Consider the following 18,316-nt stretch of genomic DNA (forward strand, 5'->3'; position numbering starts at 1 on the left):
ATGCATCACTGGATACCAGTAATTATTTCTGAAGTAATTACACTAGGAGTTATTTGGTAATGTATTGCATAATTATTTGTAAGACATTGTAGTTCACTTTACAAATTGAACAATAATCTTGATCTTTGATTACCAATGTTTCTTAGAGATGCACAATGTACTAAATCACAATCTTTATTGCAATATTACAATTGCACAGCACTGTTTGGATGCATTATTTGGAGTCTTTTTATTGTTAGATATCAGGCTTTCTTGGTCTGGACATCAATACTATATTTGGCCCCGGTTCCCTTGATGATCGGATCTGCTTTACATCTTTAGTAATTGAGATGCTAAAGTTTACTGAGAGCGATGGGAAGTCTCAGGGTAATGGCAAAGAAATGTGTCTGGAAAATGTGGGTTAAATATGCTAAATATCATTTTACACAATAGTATTTCCAAATACATATATTTTTGTGATATTATGGAACCCTAATACATATGATTTAAGTCCTGGTTAGTAACGAATGAAAAAAGGCATCACAGACCAGCAATGTTCTGAAGACTCTTTCACTATTACACATTCATTTAAGATCTTAAACTTCTCTGAAATGGTTGATTAATCACATTAACCACTTCCTATTTATTTTGTTTGTTTTTTAGTTTCCCACCAAAGCCTTTTAGGCTCGATTCTATGAAAGTATGACTTTAAATAGTGACATTTTTTTTCTCCCAGTTCAGTTCAAAGACCATACCAGTTTCTACTTGAAGAATTATCAAAGTATAAGTTCTTGAGTCAAGCTCTCACAACTGTGGACACTCTTATCTGGCGTCTGTTGGTAATTTCACAGGGTTTCTTTCACATCCAAGTCATGGAATGTTGTGGTGACTCGGTTGAGTCAAAAACAGTGGAACACTGTATTCCTGAGAATATTTCAAAGTTGTTTATCTTTTCTGTCATGATTTACTTTGTTTACATTTAGCCGTTGCTCCTTCCCAGAGCATTGTGTTTTGTTGTCAGAAGTGGGAAAAGCTTTACTTCCTGGATCACTTGACAAGTAACTTAGGGAGGCTATGGCCACAGTTCAAAGACTCGTCATAGTGAGAACATGTATCATTCTGTAAGTAATGTCAGAAAAGGAAAGATTACACTGACAGAGCAGATGTGATCCAAGATTAAGCTTCTTATAATATTTCGACCAATTCAGTTAGAAAATTATTTCTAATAGTTCCTTATGTCACTCAACAAAGAGGAGCTAAACTGTACGGATAATTTCAAGGAATTTAGACCCGTAGGTCACAGTGTGAATGACATTAAATAGATGAGTTTAAACCTTAAGAGAAGTTGTGGATTTGTCTTTTATGGACTGATTGAGAATGTAACATTCACTATACTGTTCTTTCCTTCTAAAAAGCACTTGGAGTGCCAGACGAGCTTTTAGTCTCAGTAGGAATCTATTTTTCTTCTAGCTACACACTAAAGTACCAGATAATGAGATCCAGACTGATTCTGAACAATAAAACATATCGGCGTCACTTGTAACATCTGTGAAATCAACGTAGATTGCTTAATATTACATTCTAAACATTGAGGCTCATCAAACCACCATTTCACCAGGTTTTCATTCACGACATCTTGCGTGCATCCTGTTGTGGATTCTTTCACTCCCTGCCCTTCTAACCTCTATTAATCACATCAGAAATTTCCCACAGCGTTTTACAGAAAGCCAGTGTTTTACTGGATATTTTGTTTTCGCCCCCAAAGTTACCTAAATCAAATTTATATTTTTCCTGAGGAGAAAATGCTTTAGTTAGATGTACTTTTTTACATGGACATTTAGCATCAATATGTGAAATTAAATATTGCATAATCATAATAATCATGCCCCTTGAAACACAAACTAAAACCTTTTTGTATTTTATTTGAAATTATGTGATACACCAATACAAGCTAACACATAAATGTAGTGATATTCTTTGAAGACTAGATGTTTTTAGAGAACATTTATGAACTGATGACAACAGAGACCAGAGAAAACACTGGTGAACACATAAGTATCGAAAATCAGTTTTTGAAAGTATACATGGTGTACAATTAAATTTGTCAGCAGCTTTCTCTCTTTAAATATTAACAAAAACAAATACATATTTTTGCACATAACTAGAGGCAGACAGAACTATGAAGTTAGAATAGATAATCCTTTATTATCCCACACCTAAGAAATTCAGGTGTGCCAGAAGTAGAAGGTAAATAAAAGTATGCATATTCAAAGACAAAGAAGGTATATGTAAAATAAGAAACTGAGAAATGGCAAATTTACAACATAAGAAAAATACTGCTGCACAGTTATTAAAAATGGCATATTATGTTCAAATGAACTGTGTAACTTAGTGGGGTAATTTAAAAAAATCGGAATAACTTTGCATGTCCATAAAAAAACATCAAAAATGAAAAAAATTTAAATAACTGCAGGGATGTAAACTCTTATTGAGTTTGACACTGTCTTATTGAATCTGTAGAGTAAATATTTGGTTTTTGACAGCTTAGAAGCATTTTATTTATGTGTATTAGTTTAATTTGCTGTGCTTTAATTGCAGACGCTGAGCGACAGGCCATTCATCCAGAAACTGTTTCGCCCTGTTTCGCCCGACTGCAACGTACACACACTTGGCGACCTGCTGAAGGAGATGTATCCAGATGCTTTGACAAATGATGGTAAGCAATCAAGCAGCGATTTCAAGCATTACCAGCTAACCGCTATGTACAGACAAATTTTTGTCTGATTTTTTTATTAAATATAAGCGGTGTTACTCTTGATAAAGAAAAAGGAAAGGACTCTCCTCGAGGTTATTTTATTTGTTGTACTTGTGAAGGAATTTTTGAGATCCATATTTTCTGATAAAACTGCTAGAGGACAAAGATGAGGGTTAATAGCGTTTAGATTGAATAAAGATGTGGGCAAACATAATGAAAGTGAAAAGAAGGGATGAGAGGAAAGCTTAGATATGACAAGAATTTTGAGTTTTCCACCTGAGACACACTTAGCTATCAACGATGGCTAAGTGTGTCATTTATTTTTACATTAAGGCTTCCACCTACACTCACTCAGAGGACAGCCCAAAATACATTTAAGTTAGATGTGAAGTTTACAAAATATTAGGGATCTAGACCAAGCTTTGCAACTGCTGGTGTCAAAACACTTCAGGTGACGTCTACTAAAAATGCAGGTCAAATCGACTTTATAGACAGCCAACTGTGAAACTGAGTTGGTAAAAAAAACCTCCAAGTTCTATTGCATAAACAACTGGCTCAACATTCAGAGTCAAAGAGTGTTAAGTTTGATGTGGATGAAAATCTAACAATAACTTCACTGAAAATATGAAAGCAATGTGGAGTTAAGTACAACACATTCCTCTTTATCGCCACCTAAAACTGACATTGTTTTATAATTGTGTGTATCTTTTCAGTTAGTTCACATGCCGGACAATGATTGCTTTGTTTTGTCCGATATGCTGCTGGGGTGCAGCAATATATTAAATTTACACGTCAATAACGAGTTCAAGAGTCAAGTTTCATGATACCATGATATTGTTGTTGAATAATCTGAAGAAATATGAATGCATCACATTTTCCTCACCCTTATCTCATTCTCCTTGAGCTTTAGCACACTGGTTTATACAATTTATTTCAGGTGCAAACATAAGGCAGACCATCCAAATGCTGTAATGCGTTGTTGGAAACCAGAGTTAGACTGCATAGCACATTAAATATAGGGAGTCATACTTAAACTATTTTCCTTTCCACCTCAATCTTACATTTATTTTGCCAGATGAGGTCACACAACAGAAGGTAGATACTGCTCTGAGAGAGACGTAACCTGTAAAAGAAATATGGTGGCGTATTAATATGGCATGCTTTGTAATCTCATGAAACCCCTTTAATATGTAGCATAAAAAAAATTAAGTACTAACACTGAGGCTTGTCATGATAACATGTTTTGCTGAATGATAAACTGTTTCAGAAATTATTTTGAAATATAATACTATGATAATAGTAATGCAAGTTCCCTCTCTCAAAAACCAACTTGTATTTTGTAGAGAACACTTAACACTGAAACTTGAAGATATTTGAAATATCCAAAATAAAACACAACAATCAAAAACAATAAATGGAAATAAATAAATTAAATTGATTGTCTCTGAACCAAAATATATTAATCAGAATGGATATGATCAAACTAATAATAAAGTGTTTATTATACGACAGATTTACTTACACGTTACCTAGTGGTATTAGTAGATCTTTGGACATCTTTAGAACGCCTGAATCCAGAGATTCCTCTTTTTTTTCTCCACTTTCGGTTCAACTTGTTTTTCCCAAATAAACTATCCAGGTTTTAAAATTTAAAAAAAAGTTTTAAATCTAGTTATTAAAACAATAGACAGTTACCCTGAGTGATTTGAATATATTTGTTTTTACTGTAATTTTATTGATCTGCATAAAACACACAAATGGTAGTAATTGATCCGTACCTGTTGTTTCCTGGTTTCTAATTATATTTGGACAGCAGATGGAGCTTTTAAGTTCTGTGGGTTTGTGGTGTACCTTGGAGTTGCAGCTGTAAGGGAGGAGAGCTGATGATGAAAGAAGAGATGAGAGGAAAGGGATAGAGAAAGGCCAAACAGCAGTCAAAACAGAGAGTGTCTGCAAAAGAAGAGAGGGGAAGTAGATAAAGAGACAATAGTATGTTGGGAGTACAGACCCGCAGGAGACTCACCTGCACAGAGGCGACAACCATTAATACCGCCTTCTCTTGTCTGTCTGCCTACCTGTCTGTCTAATAGCCACTGTCTTTGTGTCTCCATCCAGCATCTCTTTGCTTATTTCTCACACTCACTTTCATATCCAGAACTGAAAAACCTGGCCGGATTGTAAGATTTTTACTCAGCTATATCAGCTTCTCATCACCAGAAAATATTTTATTTGGTTAAATACAGCAATAATACCTACATAATAGATTTTGTAGAAGTGGGAGGTGTGTGGCTCAGTTGGTAGAGCAGTTGGACTCATCAATGAAGCCGTCTTGTTGTCAGTTCTCAGATTACATGTGAGATTACTGTTGAATGAAAGGCCACCAGTTCCAAAAGCGCTCCTTAAAAACGGCAAGAAAATGTGTCTTGAGCTTGTGTCACTAAAAACATTCTGTCCTGTGTTGCTACATATCTGATGGTCACCTTCTTGGTTCATTGCTCACTTAAGTTTGATTGATTTTTTATTTATTTATTTATTTTCAGGATAGCATATATTAATGAATGCATAATGTTGTAATTGTTGTATCATAGTGCTTGACACCAAGCACCTTGAGCCTTTGAATACCACAAAGCCATTGATGTACAGATGAACCCCTCTATCATCTTTTCAATTTTCTCTGTAATCAAGTTACATGCTTAGCCATGCTAGAGTGGAGTTCAGATCCTAGAGTCACAGGAGGGTTTGGTAATCAGGATTATTGATGATTTTGTTATTGATGTCACAGAAGAAGATATCAGTTGCAGGTTTTTGTGTTAAGTGATTTGTACACAGTTTTTCCTTGTAGAATTTGTAGTGAACCTGCAGTCGAGTGCTCCGATAATTTGGGTAATTGCTACTTTCACTTCTTACTATTGAATCACTTTTCCACGGAGGCATTTTCCTAACAAACACAACATTCACTTTAATGGGAGCAGTGGAATCAATAACATCTGACATTTTAAAATTTAAGTTATCTACCAACTCATCTACAGAGTGGCATGCTAAAAGGGAGATGGGAGATTAAACTTGATTGACGGTTTCATAGACCATACTTGCACTGACATTTATAAATTCAGGCCGGATTAACAACCCCCAGTTTCCATTGCGAAAAGGATTTACAAATGGGGATTGCGGTTTGCAACACTGTTTATAAACACAGAAAGTAAGTTAAGGACGAAACTAAATATTATACAACCAATATTAGTGTATTTGTTTCCATGGATGTCATTGTTTGGCTCTGTGGGAACAGTGTGGATCCTTGTATTTTTAGATAAAAGGCTAAATTAAACAGGTTGTTGTGTAAAGATCATTATTTTTGAGCAATGTATTTACTTCAAGATCCTTTGTGAAACAGATACAATACTAGAATTCATCTTCTCATAACATATTTCAATGGTTTCATAGAAACAAGAGGGTTTTTTTGTTGTTGTTGTTGTTTTTTCTGCAACTAAAGTGTTTTTATTGTACAATGCTTAGGCTTGGATTCCGGTCTGTAGTAAAAGCTGTTTAGTTTAGGCTTTAGGCAACAAACCAGCCAACGCTTGAGATGGTCTCTAAACAGTAACATCTGCTAAACACTATGATCTTCATGAAGGATATTTTTAACCATGTGATGGATGGTTTTACGGCCCCTGATTTGTTTCAGTCCTGTTGCTCTTTATATATTTAATTGGGACTGAATTGCTAATTTTTTATCTAGCGTGAATATTTCCTGGAAAGAAAAATAGCATCTTACTATTTTTTTTTTCTACTTGTTTTTTTTTTCTTTTTTTTTTTTTTTTTTTACCTTGATCTAACTTGTTTTTCTTCTTTGATCCTATATCTCTGTCTCAGGTGTAGTCTTCAACATCTTCTGTCTGCTGTGGATGCCTTTTATGTCTTTGAGTTTAAATCTCAGCTTTCTTTTCTCTCCTCCCTCCAGAGAAGTCTGCCAGCCTGCCTGGTTGATCAAGGTGAAAGTGGCCCTTTTGTCTAAAGACGTTTGTTTGGTTTCCTCCTCTTCCTCGGGTGGTAGATAGGTTGGATGATAGCCAAGGATTATGGTGGCGTGTTTAGATTAGAGAACCCAGGGAAGTGTGTTCAGAGACTTTGTAGAGCGGTGGTGTTTTAAGGGAGTGGTTAGCAGGTATTGTTCATAAGTTCAGAGAGCTTCTTTTTACTTTTTTTTTTATCTCCATCACCCTAACATATAACAGTCTGGGGTGCTCTACATCTCTGTGATCTTTCAAACATGAAATAACAACCCTTTCTTTCAAACACACTCCCTCCCTGTTATGTCTGAGAGAGGATTTCTATTGACCCCTCTGGGACCCAGAAACCAGTTGCAGCAAACAAATAGGGGTGGCTTGCATTAAGAGCTGAAACGACAGGGGATTCCCAAATCTTTTGAAAGCCATGGACGAAAGTCTGTGTTGCCATGAGGCTACCCCCGCGCCGCTTGAATCAAACTCAAAACATTGAGTTCCTGTAAGCAGTGGTCAGCTCTGACGTGTGTTCATACTGTCTCATACTGTCTCATGTATTTTGTTTTTCTGAATGCAGGTGTGTTATTGAGCAAGATTTTGGCAGAACATTTTGGGTTTACTGCAAAAATCAGTCTAGAGGGCAGTACTTCCCACATGTTAAATGGCTGACAGATAATTCTCGTAAGCAAGGTGTCTGTTTACTTTAAAGGTGACTTTTCTTTTTTTTTTTTGGGGAGTTGTGCCTAGTGTTGAAAAACCCTGCATTGATATCTGTCTGTGAATAATCAAAGGAAACCCCCACATTATCATAATCCCCCCACAACTCCACCCTGGCCCCTCCTTTTCAGCCGGGTGACAAATCCACACCGTTTCCCACCCACGTTCCTCCGCCTCATTCCCATGTGTGGCACTGCCCACGCATGAATCTCATGCCCCTTCACAGAGCCTGCCTTGGCAGCCAATACAGCTGTGCTTATCAAACACTATGTCTCAATTCAGAGGCTGCAGGGGGAAGTGCAGGTTTCAGTGGCTGTTTTGATACAGATGATAGTGGGTTATGGTTCGTATGTGGAGGCGTTTGAGATGTGCGACAGGGGAATTCAGAATGGCTCGAAAGCCTGCTTGATGACGCTGTCTATTGTTGACTGAGATGAGCTCTGCTTTAATCTTTCTGCTTTCTAACTCTAGTCACAACAGAATGGCTAAAAAATTAAACAATTAGACTATTGGAAAGACATATCAAAATACCATCAAGACTGAGAAACCCTTCTGTAGAGAGACCATAACCTATACTTATTAGTTCAGTGAAATCTTCTACAGGATCTTTAGAAATATTCTTTTGTGGCAAGTCCGTATGAAAATGTTATGGATCTGAATCTTCTATTTTCTCCACTATTGACAGATTTTGTTTTATTGTCACTGCTAGCCAAATTTGAGTTGTTTTGCCCTTTAAAGATTTGTTTGAAATGATTTAGCCAGATGTGAAAATATATTTGCCCCCCTTTTTAAATTTACCTTACTTTTTTGGTTCAGTTTTACAACTTACTGCCAGACCTGTTTATTGTCATTACTGCAGAAAGAAGAAACCACCTAAATAAAATCAATTATGTAAAGTAGTTTAAACCAGTGTTTCCCAATCCTGGCCCTTAAGGCACACTGCCCTGTGTGTTTTAGGTAATTCCCTGCTGTAGGCCACCTTATGTCAATTGATGGCTGATTAACAAGCTTTTACTGAACTGCAATAATCTGAATGAGATGTTTTTAAAGCAGGGAAACATATAAATTACTGGTCTTAAAGATCTTGTAAAGCAAAACATTAGGCCTAGAGCTAAAAATATGCCAGAACAGATGAGAAGTAAAGTCGTTGACATACATCAGTCCGTAAAAGGTTGCACAACCATTTCTGAGACTTTGGGACCAAAGTGTGAACCTTACCAGGAATTGCTTACCAAATGTACCTGGAAAGAGCAGTAGTGACTTATACATAACGTCACAAAAGGATCTAAAGCACTGCATGCCTCATTGCCTCACTTGATGTTGATAATCAAGTGAGGCATCACTTGATGTTGTTCATTGCCTCAACATCAAGTGAGGCAATGAGGTTCACAATTCAACAAAAAAAAGGCACTGAGCAAAATGCCATCTATGGGTGAGTCCCTAATAGAAAACCACTGCTGACCACAAAGCGCACAAAGATCTATTTCATATCTTCCAAAGAAATGTCTTTATGATTCTCATGACTTTTGTCAAGATATTCTGTGGACCTATGAGACAAAAGTGGAGCTTTTTGGAATGTGTATATTACATGAGGTATCAAACAAGTACAGCATGTGAGAAAAAGACATGCTGTACTGGAACATGGTTGTGGAGCTTTGATGGTCTCGGGCTGCTATGCCTCTTCAAGAACTGGAGGGTTTGCTATAATTGTCTTCCCACCCTCCAAAGGAAAAAAAAAACACAAAATTAAATTTTAATAAATGCAATCTTGTATTTGAAACTGCTTTTGTAGTTACTTATTATCACTCTGTGGTATATACAAAAGGTGTGTCAAAAAATAGCAAAGAACAGTAGAAGTCTTTTGGGGAGGAAATACATTTTCATGTATTGCACTCCATCAATAGTATGTTTACTTATTCAGTCGTTGATAGGAAAAAATAGCTTTCACTTGCTTCTTGCAGCATCATAAATGTGTGTTTATTTACCCATTAGTTAGTGGATTCTTATGTCGGCCTGTGAGTCCGAACTGCTGCCAGTTATACGGTCAGACACAGTTTGGTGAAAACTTGCGGTCTTTGTAAATGACATTTGGCTGTGCTTAGCTGAAAGAACATGCCGTCTTGGCCAACAGTAGAGTACCACTTAACCACAGGGTGTGTGTATGTGTCAGCAAAAAGCCATTTTTTTTATACATGGGCATCTTTCCATTGAAATACTGTTATCAAAAATGTTGTTGTGGCTTGGAGGAAGCCCACTAATTACATTACAACTGCTGTAGCCTTCTTTTTCAGTTTTATTAAAACCTTGTGCTAATTTTCGGCCTATTTTGCTTTGCCTTGCTGAAGTTTTGGTGGACTTGACTGACTGAAAGCAATATTTACTTGTAGGACTTCTTGTTTGTCCAAATTCTGAATATGCAGAATCAGAATTTAAGTTTTTCAGGATTTTTTTTCAGAGCTTATTTCTGGCAAGTGATAATAACCAGTTGACGGTACCTTTGAAAGAGTGTATTGTAGTTCACAAAACAATAAGAAACCGTGTGTATCATTGGTTCCTCTTATGTGTTCTTCTTTAACAAGGTTTCATAAGCATGATAAACTGATTTGGTTTATTTGTAATAGAAGATACACATTATGTATAGCATAATAAAAACTTATTTTTTTAAAACGTTGTTCTCAAAAGAGTAACGATATTTGTAATAAACAAAACAAGTAAATAGGTTTATAATCCAAAACAATGCAGAATGGTTTAAATATAGACTTAAATGTATATTTACTATAGAAATACTTTTTAAAATGGATTCAAGCAAAGTTTTTCTTATTGTTAATGCCCTCTTCAGAGATTCCCAGAAAACGGTTATCAAACTGGGAAAACACCTGATTTTTAACATTCCTCACTATTGTATTGTGTCATGTTAACCTCATGGTTACATCTGCACTTTTCGACAGCATGAGGGGAAATTAAAGCCTCTGTATTTACTGTAATCACAGGCAATTTTGTTCTGCCCTTTAATGTAACACAGAGTAAGACTTGTTTTCCTGTTTACATTATGATCTCAGTTCTACTCATGAGTTATTAGCTGTCACTCTGAAGGAATTTAAACTTTTTTTCCATAACATGTTTTGTTTACATTTTGAGGAGATATTCAACTAGTAGCTCCTGAAGTGTTTCAAATATACATATTACATGCAACTTGACCATCTTATTCCATGCAGTCACTTGTCACTATTGTGTAAATGTGACAACAGAAGTCTCTGAAATTTACTGTGCATCAACAGTAACATGCAGTATTGTGTATTTTTGACATGCTTGTCAAAAATACTCAACATTCAATGCAACCCTTTTACTAAGTTTTGAGTTTATTTCCTCAATATTTAACTCAGACAATATATAAAAGATTTTGAAATGCACTATCAGTGATTTTTGTGACTGATTTTAGATTTCTGGCATACAGAAATCTAAAATCAATTTTAGCTGCTCTTAGTGTCTCTTAAACAACTAAATTATAACAAATGGTATTCAGGATATTTTTTGTACTTGCTAAAAGAATTTTAAAAAATGTATCTGTCTTCACAATGGCCTGTTCAGTCACTGTTCAATTCAGACAAATTGACCTGAGGCATGCAGAAGGACAGGCTGTTTTTTTTTTTTTTTTTGCTTTTTTTTTTGGAAATGTACATTTCTGACAGACATTGCACTGAATATTTCAACAAAATCATTTTTGAAAACATCTGCAACACCAAAAATCTTGATGGTAATTTGTTTTAAACATATTTGAAAGGTTGATCTAGTGGGATTTTGCAGAGTTTCTGGCCTCTGGGACAATTACAGGATCACACTAGAATGCTAGAAAAGTTGGATAAGAGGTAACATTTTTCAACTGGTGCAAATATTTTTGCAAAGGTCAAATATGTTTTTGGGTTGAGAAAGTTGCTGTTAGCACATTTCCTTTAGACTTAGTTGATCAGTTATTTAAATATTTATATTTTATGCTGAGTTAAACTCATAGGCCCAGATTTTTACCTGACCTGACCTGAACCTTCAGAGCCACATGAAGACAATTACAAAGTTGGCCTTCTATCACCTGAAGAGCATTTTTAGGATTAGGGGACTGATGTCTGAGTGAGATCTAGAGAAACTCATCCATGTGTTTATCTTTAGTTGCATCAATTACTGCAACAGCGTCTTCACAGGTGTGCCTAAAACAATCAGACAGCTGCAGCTGATCCAGAACGCTACTGCTCGTGTTTTCACTGAAACAAGGAAGTTAGAGCACATAACACCAGTTTTAAAGTCACTTCACTGGCTCCCTGTAGCTCAGAGAATAAACTCTAAAATACTGTTGCTAGTTTATAAGTCACTGAATAGCTTAGCACCACAATACATTAAAGGTCTGCTGTCATCATATCAACCTTCCAAACCTCTTAGGTCTTCTGGTTCTGGTCTGCTCTGCATTCCCAGAACCAAACATTTAGAAGCAGCATTCAGCTTTTATGTACCAGAAATCTGTAACAAACTACCAGAAAACTGACAAACAGCTAAAACATTGACTTCCTTTAAATTTAGACTAAAAACCCACCTGTTTAAGTTGCTTTTGGACATAATCATGAAACAATCAATAATCTGATGTGTAATGTTGACTTTGTGTTCTATGACTTTGTATTTTTGTGTTTTTATGATGTAAAGCACTTTGAAATGCATTGTTGTTGGAAGGTGCGATGCAAATAAAATTTGATTTGATTTGATAGTGGTAATGGCTTTAAACCCTTGGTGCGACCTTCTTGGCTGCTTGACTGAAAACACTCTTCAGTTGCAAAGTCACCTTTACCTTCCCCAAATTTCACAAATATTTAGATTCACGACTGAACACGCCTCAACTGTTCTGATGGTGCAGGCTTTAATTTTGCAATCTTGAACTTAGATGAATCTTTTTTTTTTCTTTTTTTTTTTCCCAGCATCCCAGACTGTTTCAAGAACAGTCTAAAGTGGTTTTACTGTGAGTGTGAGTCTGAGTAATTCATATGGAGGTGGTTATTGGGATGACATATGGGAATATATGTTTGACTGAAAATGTTGTGTAAGATGTTGTGGGTGTTGCATACACTAGATTTCCCCCATTTCTCATAGTGAGACTGTAATACACCTACTCCACCTACATCTTGTCAAGGCCTGAATGTAAGTGAAGAGTATGAAACTCCTGCCAGAAAGGCGGTGTGTGTGTGTGTGTGTGCGAACCAGAGAAAGTATCTTCTCACCTTTTATCAGTGAAGCAGGATCACACCTTTTACTTTCTGTGCTTTCTGTCCACCTTCATTCCACAGTGTCTCAGGATTTTGCTCATTTTACAAGCTTTTCTTCACCTTAATGAGCTCATTTTTATTTATTTCCTGTTCTTTCCAAGTCTACAAAGTTTTTCAGTAACATTAGCCCACTTAAAAACAGTATTTTACTTATATATGTGAATAAGTAGAATACTTATTAACACAATTTATCTAAATTATACTTGTAATTTAGATCAAATTTAAACAGTATTTTCATCCAAGTCACTTTTAGTCAGATCACAGGGTAACGCAGAAACACACAGGACAAACAGCCACACACACAAACACCCATACTCACACTCATAATGGTAGATTAAATAGCTCAGTTAATGTAACAGTCTTTTTTCTTTGGTTGTTTTGTATTTACTGTGGGAGGAAGTCAGAGTACACATGCATGGAGAGAACATTAGAACTTCATGCAGAAAGACCTCTGGCTGGGATTTGAACCCAGGAACTTTTTTGCTGCGAGGCAAAATGACTACCAGCTGTGGCACCTTGCAGCCTAAAATGAGCTAATATAAATCAATAGATCCTTTATTATTTTTCATGCTTGTATTCTGATTTCACAAGTACTTTATATTTTCAAGTGTCCAAGTTATGTGTTGCTGCTACAAAGGTTTTCATAAAGCAAAAAGCAAGCAGTTCTGGCGAAGGGAAAAATCTTAACGTGACTGTTGAAAGAAAGTACTGCAGCCATTGTTTTCAGTAGGATTATCATCATGCAAACACAAAATCAAATCCATAATTTTGCTTCAACATACAAGTTGTAATTTACACTTTTGCTGAAAATATTTGTTCCAAATAAGACTTTACAGTTCTTAATGAGTTTTACTGTTGGCACAATGCTCCATCCGCACTGTACCACCTTTTTGTTTTGCAACATCTTTATGGTTGCAGCTTGGTGGTTAACGTCTTGCCACTACCACCAACAGCTCAACTCTTGTCTGCATGATTTTTTTTGTTGTTTAGGCATGCTGCAGAAATATTTTTTTTTATTTTAAAGAGTTGAATTATTTTATTCATGCATATCCTTTTTTCAGCAAAGATACTCAGTTTCTTTACATCTTGTACTCCTAAGCCTCTGATTTATCAAAATTGATATAGGATAGGAAAATCAGCTACCTTTATTATATTATGTTATTAACATAGCAAATTCTGCATAACACACAGCGTTTCATTTCATTAGCCTAAATTTGGTATTTCTTAATTTACCCTCTTTCCATTGCATATGCAACCTTACTATATTTACCATATTTTTTGTACAGTATGATTGCATAATATTGCATGAAAAACGTACAAATGCAGCGTAATTTTCGTATTACAGTATCTACTGAGAGGTAATAAATTAAAAGAAATCCAAAATAGTGCAAACAGTATTAGGATCTTTTGCTTTTTTTATTGCAGTTTCATTCAGAATATGTATTTCTGATACCCAAGAGTACTTGTTAGCTCATTTTCTGAGAGGAAAATCTAATAAGAGGTTGCATTGGACATTGCAAATGCAAAACTTGCATTGGACATTTGATGCAAGGTTTGTGCAGATTTCATCTTGTCAGTTTCCCAGCAGGTGTTGGGTGGAGCTATTTCTCAGACCGTCAGTTAACACACAGCCTCAACCGTCCTCTTGATATTACGTGGAACTGAAATGTCATGTACCCGGTGGGTTGTACTGCCAGTGCTTATGTATATGTATATATAGGTTATTATATTTATTGGTGTGTGTGTGTGCGTGCATTTGTGAGTGTTCAGGAGTCGTTGACGGGAAAGGGCCCTTTATTATTCGTCCTTGTCACGCACATGCAGTGTTTCACCTATAGCACAGACATGAGATCCAGATGCTGCCAGACCACGTTCTACATCTAATTACTTGCTTACTTTAAAGTATTACTTTCAAATTAAAATCTCACATAAATGTAAAAAATATTTTTGCCTTTTGAGAAACTTTCTTGCTTGGCAGCTGTGTAAAACAATTTTAGCCTGTTTTTGTGATCCCATTTGCTGCAAAAATATTTGGTCTTAATCACAAATAATTCTAGAGGTAAATTATTATTGGGAAGTAACAATAATTTTGCATTTTAAATTTTAAAGCAAAGTACATGCAAGAAATAAATTACATCACTTTAGCCACATAGCTGCATATTTTCACTGAAGATATGTAAAAATATCATTAGATTATTTCAAATATTTTTTTTAATGTCGATACTCAAATTGAGAACACTAATAGCCCTTCTAATATAAAATATTCATAAACGTATATTTAGATATTGCATTTTTTTGACATCATACCAGCTCTTCAGCTGTAAAATATTTGTTTTACATGATGTACAGTTAGTTAAGTTAATATAATGGAACGACAGTCTTTAAAATCTTGCAAAGTCTAAAGTTAGAAATGACAGCATTGAAAAAATGTGTTTCCTAGATTTGTGTATTTTTTGTCTGACACCAGACTCCTCCAGTGACTTAAAGCCTTTTACTTTTTATTATCTTTATGCTTTTTAATTACCAACTACTTGTGATGAAGAATAAAATTTGTTGAAAGGTTGTGAGAGATCATTGGGCTTCACAGGAAAAGCTCGAAGTATTCATACACCATTGCTCGAAGCACGTTTTTTTTTTTTACTCTTTCTCTCACATTTGCTTATTGTTACCTGCACAGTATGTGAAACAACATGTGAAAACATAGGGCATTTGGTTAATCTTCTTAGATTTGGTCAAAATCTATTGGAAATTGGAAAAAAAAGCATGAGATTTTTATTTTTTATTTTCCAACAGTTGTCAATTAAAAGGTTTTCAGATGCCTGAATGTCCCTACAAGGTCAAATATCGTGTCTGCAAATTACACGTCTTCAGTGGGTTCAGTAAAATCGTTTCTCGCAACAAACGTTTTCGGTCACGGCCTTTCAGCAGCGGGTGGTATCAGTTACAGAAGGCCAGCGCATCCGGACACAAGCCTCTGCTTGCATATCATACATTGTCAGAATGAAAGGTGAAAATTCAAATCCTGCTGCCAGTGCATTCAAAAGCAATCAACTGTCACTTTACCGTTCTTCATAACTGAAAGCACAGTCATAGTCACTTTGGTACTTTCTCTCTTCTTCCTCTGTCTCATCCACCACAAAAGTGGTATTACTGTCGTGTCTGATGTGGTCTGTCTCACCTCATGTAACCATTTCTTTTCTCTGCACAGTTCTTTCCTCAAGTTTTGTCTTTATCTTTTTTTAATCAGATCATCTTTTGTTTTTTTCCCTTTACAAATCCTCCCTTCTTCCATTACTTGCACTCTTCTTTCCCTCTCACATCTTCTTAACTTACTGATTTTCTCCTCTGTCCATGGCTATTCATTTTCACGTTCTTTAATTTGTTTTTCTTTGCTTTATTCATCTTTTCCTCACTTTTTACATTTGTTTTCTACCTCTTCTTACTTCCAGTTTTGTAATGTGTTCAGTTTAGTCATTTTCTCCTTTCTGTTTATGTTAAAGAGTGCTGTATCCATCAGATCGTCGCCTATTAGCAGTTTAGTATTTGTGATTCACCTAATTGTGTGGAACGCAACTCCAAATCATTCCCATCAAATTCACTTCTTTGCAGATTTTTTTTCTATATAACATATCTAAGAAACTGCACCTATAAGACAGAAGCTGAAATATCTAAGAGCAATGCTACTTGGAGAGACTGTCAATAGTTTGTCATAGCATGATGGCACCACAACCATGCTTGACAGTTGTGTCGATCTTGGATGGGACACCCATTAACCATCTTAATTTTTTCTTCTGTCCAAATAAAGGAATATCCTATTCTCTCTTGGTCAAACAAATATGTTTTATGCTGGCAAAAAGTAACTACCACCTGCAGTCAATCCACACCATTTAATTCACTTCAAATTCAAAATTATTTAATTTCCTTTTGGAAATTAATATGCTGTTCATTGGTGGATGATGCAAATATTTGTAAATATGTGAACTTCTCACTGGAGCTATCAATGAGCCTGAGTGTTTACAATGTGAATACCTTTCCTTTCTCCTTCCAGGTGAGCAAAAGCGCTATCAAGTCCTGATCCACGGCATCGAGCCTCTGCTGGAAACTCCTCTGCAGTGGCTCAGCGAACACCTGAGCCATCCTGACAACTTCCTGCACATCTGTGTCGTCCCTGTGCCCACTGATTGAGGCCGCGCCTCTGCACCTTGTCATCCCAAGACTCATCAGCCAATCACCTGCCAACTGGATAACCTCAGACATGGTAGAACTTCATTGTGGAATCTTGGAACTAACAGACATTAAAGGAGAAGAATCATATTATTAATCACAAATATGAACAAGATCTCCTTTATTTGGTTTCATTTCCATCTGGTCACTGCTACTACTCCTCTCTCAGAAATTTCACAAAGGATGAAAGGAACTTTTCTTGTTCGAGGAGCATCTCTTTAAGAAACAGGTGTCAAACTCCAGTCCTGAAGGGCCACTGCCATGCAACTTTTAGATGTGCCTCTGCTGCACCACACCTGAATAGAATAATTAGGTCATTAGCAGGACCCTGGAGAACTTATCCACACAAGAAGGAGGTAATTAAGCCTCTCTGTTCCAGTGTTTTGTACCTGTGGCACATCTAAAAACTGCAGGACAGTGGCCCTTGAGGACTGGAGTATGACACCCAAGCTTTAAGAGAAGCGATTGCTTCTTTTTTTCCCTGTTTTTCTGTTTCATATATTCTCCAAATAACCAAATATATACACTGGAGGTGAACATTTTTAAAATTTCCATTTTCCTTTTGATTTAAAAGACTGTCTTCGAGACAGGGATGCTGTTCTGGGCATTGAGGGGGAGGATGTGGTGTCAGGTTGTGCTGAAGTTGCCTTAGTTATTCACCGTCATGCATCATGACTTAGATGGTGTTGATAAGTTTACATCACAGTCTGGAAGTCACCTTTTTAAGAATACTAATAAAACTGTAATATTTCACCTAAATAAAAATATAAGCTTGACCAGTGATTGGTTCTGGAAGTTTTACAGGATTCACAGGAATTTGGTTGGACCAAACTCTTCCTGCACCTGCTGAGTTCAACATCTAATTCTGCGCTATCTGAAGATGCAACAAAATAACAAAAAACATCTAAATTGTTATGCTATGGCATTATTCCTAACTTAACATTAAGATGTTAATTTAACTTTTAAAAATATATATTTAAATTGTTCTTCATGTTCAGCTGCAAATTTGAAATTTATAAACCTGTCATTATTAAACCAAAAGGTTAAACTAAATCTGATTTGTTTTTTACCATGTCTGCAAAGATGGAAGGAGATGCAACATTTTCACATGGTGTCATCAGTCGTCAAGTGGTTAATGAGCTTCAATGATTATGTTTGGAGGTCTCTGGGAAAACAATCCACACATCTTAAATTGCAGGTGTTGATTTCTCGTCATCAGTACAACGTTCAGCTTGGTTTTATAGTCTTTTGTGAGACTTAGCCCAAACTTCTTCTATCCACAGCCAAGCTTAAATGGGCATCTGGTTTTGTTAAAACTTAAAGAGCTGAGCGTGAATGAT

At 36.0% G+C, this 18,316-nt stretch overlaps 1 protein-coding gene across 4 annotated transcripts in view; it reads left to right on the plus strand.

Annotated features, from left to right (window-relative positions):
- atg5 (ATG5 autophagy related 5 homolog (S. cerevisiae)) overlaps window positions 1-17,759 on the plus strand; it is a 37,706-nt gene extending 19,947 nt beyond the window's left edge. For all 4 annotated transcript variants that reach the window (XM_028012275.1, XM_028012278.1, XM_028012277.1 and 1 more), the window contains exons 7-8: window positions 2,578-2,695; window positions 16,801-17,759. In XM_028012275.1, coding sequence (XP_027868076.1) covers window positions 2,578-2,695; window positions 16,801-16,937 — 255 coding nt within the window. In that variant the 3' untranslated portion in view covers window positions 16,938-17,759. The remainder of the gene's footprint in view (window positions 1-2,577; window positions 2,696-16,800) is intronic.
- The last annotated feature ends 557 nt before the right edge of the window (window positions 17,760-18,316 follow it).

Source organism: Xiphophorus couchianus, chromosome 3 (assembly GCF_001444195.1).
Source record: "Xiphophorus couchianus chromosome 3, X_couchianus-1.0, whole genome shotgun sequence".
In the NCBI taxonomy this organism is placed as follows: Eukaryota; Metazoa; Chordata; class Actinopteri; order Cyprinodontiformes; family Poeciliidae; genus Xiphophorus; species Xiphophorus couchianus.